The sequence below is a fragment of the Camelus ferus genome, chromosome 16, assembly GCF_009834535.1.
Source record: "Camelus ferus isolate YT-003-E chromosome 16, BCGSAC_Cfer_1.0, whole genome shotgun sequence".
NCBI classification, from domain to species: domain Eukaryota; kingdom Metazoa; phylum Chordata; class Mammalia; order Artiodactyla; family Camelidae; genus Camelus; species Camelus ferus.
Window position 1 is genome coordinate 50019037 of NC_045711.1, and position 11759 is coordinate 50030795.

General features: G+C 47.4%; 1 protein-coding gene across 1 annotated transcript; it reads left to right on the forward strand.

The window, feature by feature from the left end:
* The first annotated feature begins 7196 nt into the window (after positions 1-7196).
* EIF1 (eukaryotic translation initiation factor 1) lies at positions 7197-9844 on the forward strand. Its single transcript, XM_006178698.3, has 4 exons — positions 7197-7386; positions 8104-8267; positions 8413-8514; positions 8970-9844. Exons 1-4 carry the CDS (start codon positions 7356-7358, stop codon positions 9012-9014), a joined length of 342 nt encoding a protein of 113 aa, XP_006178760.1. The 5' UTR covers positions 7197-7355; the 3' UTR covers positions 9015-9844.
* Positions 9845-11759: the final 1915 nt, after the last annotated feature.

Consider the following 11759-nt stretch of genomic DNA (forward strand, 5'->3'; position numbering starts at 1 on the left):
CCATTGTTTGTTAAAAGAAAAGAATTAAAGATCCAAAAACAATGTTTTTTAAATCCTAGTCTATGTGCTGTCATAGCTGCCCTGCCCACAGCAGCCCAGGCCACCCAGACTCACTCTTCAAACCTCTGAGAATGGGGGTGCACTCCCAGGAAATGACTAACCCCCTTACAAGGGCAGAATCACCCCAGAGACTTCTCCTGGAAACCTGGCCCCTCCAGGCAGCCGAGCTGCCCAGCAGGAAGAGGGCCACCCTCACCACCCCTACCAGTGTCCTTGTCTAAGCCCAGGTGCCTTATGTACAGAAGGGCCAATGCCACCTGCTTTGTCAGGATCCCACGGGACAGGAGTGGGAAATACTCAGCACAGCACCTAATGGGTAGGGGACGCTCAGTAACTGTTAGTTTCACAAAACGAGAAACGCATTGCCCAAAAGTGAACCTTAACGTGGACTATGGACTTTGGATGATTGTGATGTGTCAATGCAGGTTCATTGATTGTAACAAAGGTACCACTCTGGCGGGAGTGTTGACAGTGGAGGAGGCAGCAGTGCCTGCCTGGGGGCAAGAGGTACACGGGAACTCTCTGTACCTTCTAGATTTTGCTGTAAACCTGAAACTGCTCTAAAAATTATACTCTATTTTTTTAACTATTTCCCAGAATTCCTCTCAAGAAGAGTCTTACGTAGGGGTAGAAAGGACAGCAAGTAAGCTGTCTGGGGCAAAGGATGAGGCCAGTGCCCCCAGCACCCTGGGGCACAGTCAGGTGACAATATTTGGTTCCTGGCTGGTGGGGGTGTCAGCTTGGGCTGGGTAAGAGAAACAAGAAGAGAAAACTTCACCTTCTCAGTGGTAAAACTCTCATCCCCACCCAGGAAAAGCCCCAGTTCAGGTGGGTGAAGATAAGCCACTTGGGGAAGAAACAATCACATGGCTCTTTACGCATGACCATCCCTGAGCTGGTCATGGGAGCTGGGAGCAATTGGTAAGCCCACCAGAGAGGCTGGAGGAGGGAGTAGGAGACCAGGAAATAAGGGTGATGTTGGTGAGGAGATGGCTGGGGGCACCAGCCAAGTGTCTGAGTGTGGATTTGCCCCGTGCTGTGCCAACGAACCCTCTCTTCAGTCTGGAATCATCCAGAGTAGTGCTTTCCAGTATAAAGGTTGACCGTGTCACTTTAAATTTCCCAGTAGCCACATTTTTTCAAAAGTAAAAAGAAGCAGGTATAACTAATTTTAATGTTCTTTTTTATTTAACCCAATATAGCCAAAATATTATTATTTTGATGAGTAATCATATATGGAGAAAGACAAACATCATATGATACCCCTTATATGTGGAATCTAAAAAAAATATTATACAAATCTTATCTACAAACCAAAAATAGACTCACAGACATAGAAAACAAACTCTGGTTACCAAAGAGGGAAGGAGAGGAGAGGGATAAATTAGGAGTTTGGGATTAACAGGTACACACTACTGTATATAAAAGAGATAAACAACAAGGACCTACTGTATAGCACAAGGAACTATATTCAATTTCTTGTAATAACATATAAAAGGGAAGAATCAGAAATGTGTATATATATGGATATATATTTAACTGAATAACTCTTGCTGTACACCTGAAACTAACATCGTAAATTGACTACATTCAATAAAAAATAAGAATAAAAAAAAGTTATTGAAATATTTTACAATTTGTTTTCATGCTAAGTTTTTAAAATTCTATTAACTCCTTTTTTTGTTGTTGTTTTGTTTTGTTTGGGGGGGAGGTAATTAGGTTTATTTATTTATTTTAGTGGAGTTACTAGGAAACGAACTCAGGACCTAGCACATGCTAAGCACACACTCTACCACTGAGCTATACCCTCCCCCCAACTTTAAAAAAAATACAAACTAAATTAAATTAAATTAAAAATAAACCCGAGGAGGTGTGGTCTCAGTACAAGGCAGACTGCCCTACCCAAACACGCCCTGGAGCTTCTCCCCGAGAAGGGCGAGGTCTGAACTGATCTCCACACAACGCATCTGATGCTCTTTATGCCATCTGGAAAGTCCACCCCGTGCGCTCCCCACCCCCAGCCTAAGGGACCCTCACTCTCGTGCTCCGTCAGAATGCAGGGCCCTCTGTGCACCTGTGCCTGGCACTTCTGTTCCGCCCAGGCCCCCAGCTCAATGGGGCAGCATCTGAACCCTGCCAGGCAACGAGCTCCCCGAGGGCAGGGGCCAGGCCGGGCCCTTCTCCGCTTCCCCCACCAGCCCAGGCTGCACTTTATCCTCCCCGCCCAGGGCAACGGAGTCCGCAGTTTAGCCTCTCAGGTGGGCCTGCCCAGGGGAGGGGAAGCAGGGGCTCTGGACTCTACCCCCTTCCTAAGCAAGACTGCCTCCCCCTCATCCCATCTATAGGGGCTCCTGCCAGACTCCCAAAGGAGGAGGAAGGAAAGGAGGGGAAGGAACAGCAAGTAGGTCGGGGAAGGTGGATGCGCTGCTGGAAAAGAAGTAAAGGGGAACTGAGCAGGAGTGGAGTCCCTGGCAAGGGGAGGAAAAGTGAGAAGAAGAAAGCCTGGAGGTGGCGGCAGGGAGGGAGTAAAGTACACCAGTCTTAAGGGTCCAGCTCCATGAATTTTTACCGCCATTTCCAGCACCCCATAGCACCCTATAAAGGTCCCTCATGTCCCTTTCCAGAACATACCCTGGGTGGGGATAGGCTGAAGAGTGACGTATCATGAGCAGAACCCCAGCTGAGGCCTAACACGCACATCTCGCAACCACCCCAGGCAATCTGGGTCAGAGCCACAGCAAAGCCCAGCTCTGCCTCCTTTTCCAAGTGGTAAGAATAGCAGACTTAATTCACTGGGAAGGAGAATGGGGGGACACCATTCCCATCCTGTACATTTGTAAGTGGTAGCTCTCAAATAAAGAATGCAAGAAATACCACATTTATTTGACTTTCTTTCAATCAAGTTAAATCCTGTACCAGGTTATCCCCACAGCTGCCCAAAAATCCGACCTTGGTTGTGACAGAGGCTCCAGGGATCCCCAGGATTCCCTCTAGGTTACAGGGTTTTCTGTAGCACCACAGCTACAGGGAGGCCCCTTGGACCTGATCATCCATCTGCCCTGGTTACCATGGAGATGCTTACTTCCCCTGAGAATGTGATCCTTTCCTGGTGGGAGATTCTGTTGCTTCCATGCCAAGTTCAGAGCCCTGGGGAACCTTAATCAAGGCTGAAGTTCCCCAGGTTTCCCACCCAGCCATGTCCTTACCACATCCAAAGACCACCTTAGAGAGGGGCCCACCTCTGTCCCATCTCCATTCTGACAGCGCTACTCCTGTCCCTTACTGCTCTCAGAGGTGCTCTCTCTCCCTTCTCCTCTGAGAATCTGGCATAATCTATTTTGTGATTTAACAGTGTTACGTTTTTATCCTGTCACACATACTCTTCTCTTTAAATCCCCTCAAATGCCTAAGTGAAAGGTATTATTACCCCTTTGTACAGATGAGAAGAAAGAGGCTGGGAGAGACTGAGTCACCCAGGTAGGAAGAGGTGAGGGTGATGCTCAGATTCAGGTACTCCGGAGCTGGTGCTCTGTGCCCTGCCCTGGCTGCCGGGGCCAGGACTCAGAACTAGGAGCACAGCTAATAAACAAGCCAGGATTATCGACAGGCACAGATGTCACTTTAAGACAGATTTGTCCTGGCTCCATCATTACTCCACAGGCTCCCCAGGCTGGGGCGACCTCCGCACTGGACAGTGGACTCTTGTAGACCCTTCTTGGAAATGTTCCCAACAGGAGCACAGAGCTATGGACTTTAGACTTGGCAAAGGCCTTGGAATTTACCTAGTCCTCCTCCTATAGGGGTAAAATAGAGGCCCTAAGAGGCGAACAGGATCACCTAGGAAGCTGGTGGTAACTAAGAACTGGGTATCCCACTTCCCCAGGAACCTGTCCCAAGCCTGGCCTCTGAACTGCAGCCTGCCCAGAGTAAAGCCTGTGTGTGTTTGTGGCCATAACTATTTACAGTGCACTGAGGTCAGGTCTGGCGCCAGACACCAGGTCCCTGGGAGAGGAGCTGGGGAGAGGAGGCCAGGTCCAGCAGCACCATTTGGAGCCCGGAGTTGGACCTCTGAAAAGGACTTTTTCTCAATGCTTGGCCCCAGGATTTTCTAAGAGGGTGGCAGAGGTTATAGCTTGGCCGTTCCTGGTAACTAAGCACCTATGTGTGTTCATTCCACAAGCACTGAGCATCCACTATGTGCCGGTACCTACTGCACGTATACAGTAGAGGAGACAGGCACGCATCCCGCTCTTTGAGCTCCCAGTCTAGGAGGGAGACAACTAAGGGAAGAGGCAGATCCAGATCATAGGCACACCATCCTTAGAAGGACCCTGTGCTGGATTCAATGCTCTGCTGTCACTGTCTTGAAATTGTTAACCGTTTTTGAACAAAACGGTTTTGTTCAAAATTGAACCGTTTTTGCGCTGTCATCTTGTACTGGGCCCAGCAATTGATGCAGCCAGTTCAAGGAACAGGCAAGCAAAATGCACTGTGATAAATGCCCAAAACAGAGGAAGTGGGGGCCCAAGAGAAGACTCCAAGCACAGTCTTCAGAAAAAGACAAAATCCCAGCTGAGTCCTAGAGGATGAATGGGAGATGCCAAACGGAGGAGGGGAGGGAAGGAGGTACCAAGCAAAGGGACAGCACGTACAAACCCTGAGAGGAGAAGGTCTGGGTGCTTTAGAGAACGCCATGGTGAACACAAGGAGTGGTGACACACCATGATGTGAAAGAGGGACAAGACCCAGAGGAGCCAAGATAACTCTGAAGAAGAATAAACTAACAAAGCATAAATACAGGACAGAAATAGACTCATAGACAGAGAATACAGACTTGTGGTTGCCAGGGGGGCGGGGGGTGGGAAGGGATAGACTGGGATTTCAAAACTGTAGAATAGATAAACAAGATTATACTGTATAGCACAGGGAAATATACACAAAACGTTATGGTAGCTCACAGAGAAAAAAATGTGACAATGAGTGTGTATATGTCCATGTATGACTGAAAAATTGTGCTGAACACTGGAATTTGACACAACATTGTAAAATGATTATAAATCAATAAAAAACGTTTTAAAAAAACCATATATCACTCACATGTGGAATCTTAAAGAAAAAGACAAAAATGAACTTATTTACAAAACAGAAATGACTCACAGACATAGAAAACAAACTTATGTTTACCAGGGTGGGGGACAGGGGGTGAGGAGGGATAAATTGGGAGTTCGAGATTTGCGGACACTACTATATATAAAATAAATAGATAAACAACAAGTTCCTACTGTATTGCACAGGGAACTATATTCAATATCTTATAGTAATCTATAATGAAAAAGAATATGAAAAGGAATATATGTATGTGTATGTACGACTGAAACATCATGCTGTACACCCGCAATTGATACATTTAAACTGACTATACTTTAACTAAAAAAAAAAAATTAATTAAAGGAAAAGATGAGCTGGACCATACTGCTATTTTTAAATTTCATATAACAAAATATGTGTGCACACAGCGAAGGCCACCTCTGACTCATTCACTCCCTCTCCCCAAACCCCTTTCAAACGGAGCCATATCTGTGAGTGTAGAGGTTCCCAGATGGAGGAAGATTGCATCCTTAGCTTCTCAGACTGGGATGGATGGAAGATTGGGACACTCATGACTTCTAGCCATGGTTCCTCCCTTCCTGTTATCCAGGAAGCCAAATTATTCATCAAAAGATTACTTAGTAAACATGGAATCAAAAAAACAATCATGTACACCCAGCTTTTCCTCCCTATGGGTTTTCCATCTAGTGGACTCTCACCTTGCCCACCAGAAGGCTCTTTCCCCACCTCTAAGCACCAGCTGGGATGTCACCTCCTCAGAGGCCTTCTGAAGCCTGTCACTCTCTCATGTCATCTTATTTACTTCTTCCTTGGCACCCCAATCACAATATGTCATTTTACTTGTTTATTGTCTCTGTCTTTCACTAGACTCCACGAGGCCAATAAACCCTGACCATCAAGGGACATAAACTGGCAGTCCTTGGGGCCAACACACATTTTTTTGTTTGGCTTGCACTGTGTTTTTCAAAAAGTTAAATTTATCAGCAATATTTAAAGACCAAGAGATTCTACATAACCTCTGGAAGGTCAGGTTTCCTTGAAAAAGATGGGCACAATGGGCTGGAGGTGCTGCAGCCTCTGGTTCTCACCTCGGGCCCCTACCACACCCCATGACATCACATTTGGCTGTCTGCACTCCTTTATCTTACCTGCCTGGCCCCGGAGGCCTTTGGAGTTTAAACCCACGCTACATACCCCTGCAACTAAGGGCATTTCAATTAATAAACCGAAAGTGCAAGAAAGGTCGACTGTGTTAAAGGAAATATTTCAACCACACTCTGGGAAGGCTCTACCTACCCCACACAATTCGTATGACACAAAGGACCCCCTTCTGGTCCGTGGATTCTTCTTGGACCTCAGAACCAGCGTTCCTCTCCCCTGAACTCGAGCTAATGATCCAGGCAGGCTTTCCTTAGATTATCTAAATGATAATATTTTAAAGTAGATCAATCCATTTTTAGATTAGATTCCTCTAAGTGATAAGGTAATCTAAATGATTAAGTTAAGGTTATGGCTATGCTATTGTACGTTGATTTTATTTAAAAGTGCTGCCCTAAATCTATAAAGAAAATAATCTGTAAAGTAGGGAGTGAGTGGGTAGTTGGGTGGGTATGAGACAGGGGGAATTTGTCTTGTTTGGGAGGCTCAGTATTTAAATCCCCTCTAAAAGTGCCAATCTGCCCAGGAAAACCCTCTTTCCTGCAACAGGATCAAGAACGCGCCAGAGAACATACTGCGCACGCGCGCCCAAAACCTCGGCCAGTTTTCCGCGCAGCCTAGACGCCTTCCTCCAGCACTGCGCAGGCGCCTAAGAGGACCAACTTTTCCCTCCCCCTTCCACCTCTCCTCTGGTCCATAGGACGCCCTCCCGCGGCGCACGGGTCCTGCGCAAGCGCTGTCCCGCATCCCGGCCCCCGGACCAATTGGAAAGCGGCGGCGCCCGGTCGCAGGGAGCACGACGCCGTGGGTGGGGCCGGGACGTGAGGGCAGCGCGCTGGCGTCACAGGGGCGGCTATATAAGTGAATACAGGCACCGCCCCTCCGCCCCAGTCACTGAGCCGCCGCCGAGGACTCAGCAGCCTCCCCCTTGAGCCCCCTCGCTTCCCGACGCTCCGTCCCCCCTGCCCGCCTTCTCCCGCCGCCGCCTTCCGCAGGCCGTTTCCACCGAGGAAAAGGAATCGTATCGTATGTCCGCTATCCAGAACCTCCACTCTTTCGGTAGGTCGCGGGAAGGTCCCAAGTGAATGAAGGCCCGGGTGGGGCGGTGGGGCTCTCTGGGCCCGCGTACAGGGCCTGGCAAGCTGCTAAGCGTGCCAGGTTTTCGTAAACTTTGGCAGGGGAAAGGTATCTGGGCTTACGGGCAGCGACGCCGCGGCCTGGGCCTTGTGGTTGGCCCCTGAGAGCGACCGGAAGGAGCGGGCGGGAGGTCAGCCCTTGGGCGGGCCCGGCGTTTCGGGTGGCGCATTTACTAATGGCCTCCAGGTTCCTTAGGGCCACACCCGCCCCACCCGCCACCCCTGCGTCACGTCCGTTACGTCAACGCCGTTGTCACGGAGCCTGGAGGGGGAGGCGGTGCCAGCCCTAAGTGACAAATGCGCTCGCCAATGGGGCGGGAAGCGTGGCCCCGCCTCGGAGCTCGAGTTCCGGCCGGTTGCATCAGCCGGGTGGGGCGCTGCGGGCCAGCCCTGGCTCCTCCGACACGTGATCGGCTTCCGAGGGCGGGCCTGGGACAGCAGGCCCAGGCTTTCTCCGGGGTTGGGGAAGCTGGCTGTCCCGGACTGACCTGTTCCAGGAGAGCCAACAAAGGACATACCAGATCTGACTCAAGCCCTAACGATTTCAGTATCAGTTTCTGCATAGGCAGAAGATCCAGTGGGAGGGTGACAGTGGCATCTGAGCACGGTAATTCTAAATGCGCTTGACCTTTTTTCTCAGACCCCTTTGCTGATGCAAGTAAGGGTGATGATCTGCTTCCTGCTGGCACTGAAGATTATATCCATATAAGAATTCAACAGAGAAACGGCAGGAAAACCCTTACCACTGTCCAAGGGATCGCTGATGATTACGATAAAAAGAAATTGGTGAAGGCGTTTAAGAAGGTAGGTTTTTAAGGAGATTTTAGGAAAATCGTATGACTTGTCTACACGGGGGCGCTGTATTACCTCCTGAAAGGGAAGATTACTTTGATTATTACTTTAAAGCTGTTGCTTGGCCTAATTTGTTTTGGTTGCAATGTCTTTGCAGAAATTTGCCTGCAATGGTACTGTAATTGAGCATCCGGAATATGGAGAAGTGATTCAGCTACAGGGTGACCAGCGCAAGAACATATGTCAGTTCCTCGTAGAGGTGAGTTCAGTTACTTCTTGATAGTACATTGGTGCCTCTGCCCTGGCTAACTAATCTCAGATCCTGCCTAGTTTGCTCAGTTTCTGCTGGGGACATAGAATTTTGTTTTGTAAGGCTAAGCCAGACAACAGTTGAGTTTTGAAGTTCATAGACAAAATGTGTTTTGAAAGACAAAAGGAATTTGCCTGTAGTTTACTGTTGGAATGGGACTGCTTTAACAATGCAGTTTTAAGTTGCTGGCAGACAGGTGCTAAAATAGGCTATCTGGTTAGCTGTTGCTAAGTGATAAGATCCTGTTACACCGTTGGTGGTTTGACTTAGTATCCTGAGTTGAGAGCATCTTGGCTCTGGGACTGCTCTTGCCTAGTGTAGAAGCAGGAAGACAGGATTGTTGTCGTCAGAAATGGAGCCTTTAACTCTATTCCGTCTTTAAAACTGCTGTTTTTTCTTTGCAGATTGGACTGGCTAAGGACGACCAGCTGAAGGTTCATGGATTTTAAGTGCTTTTGGCTCAATGAAGCTTAAGTGAGGATTTCCTTGCAATGAGTGGAATTTCCCTTCTGTCCCTTGTCACAAGCTTAAAAACCTCACAGCTTGTATCATGTAACCATTTGGGGTCTGCTTTTAACTTGGACTAGTGTAACTCCTTCATGCAATAAACTGAAAAGAGCCATGCTGTCTAGTCTTGAAGTCCCTCATTTAAACAGAGGTCAAGCAGTAGGCGCCTGGCAGTGTCCAGCCTGAAACAAACCAATAACGTGATGTTTCGGGCAAGTCCAGAGCCCCAAGATCACAGACGGCTATGTCTGGCCAGAAGCTCCTCGGCTGTCCCTTCACAGAGTTCCCTGCCCTGAGAGAATGTCACCACCTGAACAGCCCTCCGTGAAGCCGATAGGAGAGGATGGGGTAAGGCGGCAGCAGCAGCTGCACTGCTAGAGGGAGCCTTTGGTTGTCAGGGAAAGATCCCCTGGTGTCCCCAGCGCTACCAGCTGGACAGAGCTTAGAGCAGCTTCCTTCTCTCTAGCGAGGCTGACAGGATGTGTGGCTTGCCACCAAGGTCTTTTTGACCAGACATATCCTAGCTAATCAATGTCCAAACTAGAATGTGAGGCTCATTCTATCAGAGTTAAACTTTTGACAAGGGAACAAATTTCAAACGGATGTCAGTCACGTAGCTGTAGAGCTTGCAACTTACTAGCGACAGCTGCCCAATGCCATGTGAAGTAAAACTGGTTTTTGGTTTTGGTTTTGTTTTCTTTTTTCCCCTTCAGTTTTAATGTTATGTAATGTATTTAAACCCTTATTTAAATAAAACTTGTTTTCAGAAACATCTGACTTGCAGACTTCTGCTTAATCCATGGTCAGTCTCAGTACATGTGGGAGAACCACAGAAATGTCTGCACCTGCCGTTCAGCTGGGTCCTGAATGTCTTAGCCAAGAGCAGCTTCAGTGAGCTTGTCCCTCCACGCTCCCTGTAAGCGTTTAGTCAGAGCAGGCTGTCCCATTCATCGATGTCCTGAAGGAAGGTGCTACTTGGCTGATAGACACTTGGCCCCCTGCCCAAGTGACTTAGTGGTTGTGGAGGAACTTGCCTTGAGATGACAGCACAGTTGGAAACTGCAGTTCCCTCGGTAACAAACTTCTCGTCTTAAAGGGCTGTGACAAAAGGATAAATGTGGTGTGGCGCTTGATCTAACTCACAAACCCCTAGGAAAGGTGTAACAAAAGTGTGCACTTTTTCTAGAGAAGATTTGTAGAGTTCAACGACTAAGGTGTTTGAGATGCTGAAATTTAATTTTGGGAGGTCATCCCTTGACAAAAGACAACAGTGAAGTGCATCAAAGCCTGTTACTGGGGCAATTACGTTAAACACAAAATTCACCTAGTATGTGGATTATGAACTGGTCCTAAAATACAGGCTTCAAACCCCTGAGGATGGTCATAAGGAATCAACACTTAACCTCTTTGTTGCCAGCCACATTGTGAGTTGTGGAGGCCAACCTGCATGCAGCCTGTGAAGTGTGTGGAAGAGGAGGGCTGTTGAAAGGCTGAATCGGTAACTACCCTGAAAAAAAGATTATAACCCCAGAGGCAGAGGCTTATATAACATAAGGTCCTACAAAACTGATCTGTGCAGTAGACACAGAACTTACTGCTTGGCTCCAAGCATAGTGGCATTGTTCAAAACGGGTGATAAGTCAGCAAGATTTGCAGCAGAAGGGCTTAGAGGAGCTTCTAGAACAACCTGGAAGCCAAACCCCCTTGTGGCATCAGCATCAAAAACAGTTCACTGGGTGGGAGGGTGTAGCTCAGTGGTAGAGAGTGTGCTTAGCGTGCGTAAGGTGCTGGGTTCAATCCCCAGTACCTCCGTTAAATAATTGAACCTAATTCCTTCCCTCCTTCATGAAAAAAAATTAATTAAAAAAAAAGTCACTGTTCACAGGTGCTATTCACTGTTGACTATTACTTTGAAATCAAGAGCTCCTTGACTAACTTAACTTTTAAGGAGCTAGACATTGTTTAAAAATTAGCACAGAATCTGAGGCTTTGTGTAATTTCTCTCAGACTCTGTTAAATCCTCCCAATTCAAATATTCACAAAATGCACTGTTCTTGGGGGAACTTGTTAAAAATTCACAGATTCTAGACCTCACCTAGTTTCGCAGGACTGGGTATTAGCTAAAAAGATTCTAGAGAAAGGAGAATATTAATTCTTTTTAACAAAACTTAGAATTGTAAAATTTATAAACATCTTTTCAAAAATGTTGCAGAAAATGTATGTTTCTTTGGCCTGTGGGTGTATTTTACCCATTTGGTACGAGGTGCGATGGCGCCTCTTAAGGATGTTATAGAGGCCTACAAATTCCAGGAAATAGCCCTGCCTTTAGGGCCAGAGATTCTGATCCAGAGGCCCTGATACGGGGCCCAAGAACTGGCCTCTTTAACCAGAATCAGCCAGTTCCTACGGGAGGGCCACAGACCACGCTTGGGGAAACATTGCTGTGGCTAATGGGGAGCTATTGAGGGAACAGGGGCAAGAGAAGCATCATCAGAGCTAAACTTAAGGGAAAACAATCGAGAGTACTGTATTTAAAGATGGTTGAAAAAGGGGTAACTGGGGCTCAGAACTTAATTATCAGCACATGAGAAACCAACCCTTGAGACTTTGACCATATGTAATGTAGAGGTGTGCATTTTCTTTGAGACTGTCCATAGCTTTTATCAAATTTTTTTTAAAAAAGAGCC

What these genes read in the sequence shown, in the direction of transcription:
- EIF1 (XM_006178698.3), top strand. Translation starts at nt 7,356, where the DNA reads ATGTCCGCTATCCAGAACCTCCACTCTTTCG. An exon ending in CCAGAACCTCCACTCTTTCG is followed by an intron (nt 7,387 to 8,103) that starts GTAGGTCGCGGG and finishes CTTTTTTCTCAG; the next exon opens with ACCCCTTTGCTGATGCAAGT. An exon ending in TGGTGAAGGCGTTTAAGAAG is followed by an intron (nt 8,268 to 8,412) that starts GTAGGTTTTTAA and finishes ATGTCTTTGCAG; the next exon opens with AAATTTGCCTGCAATGGTAC.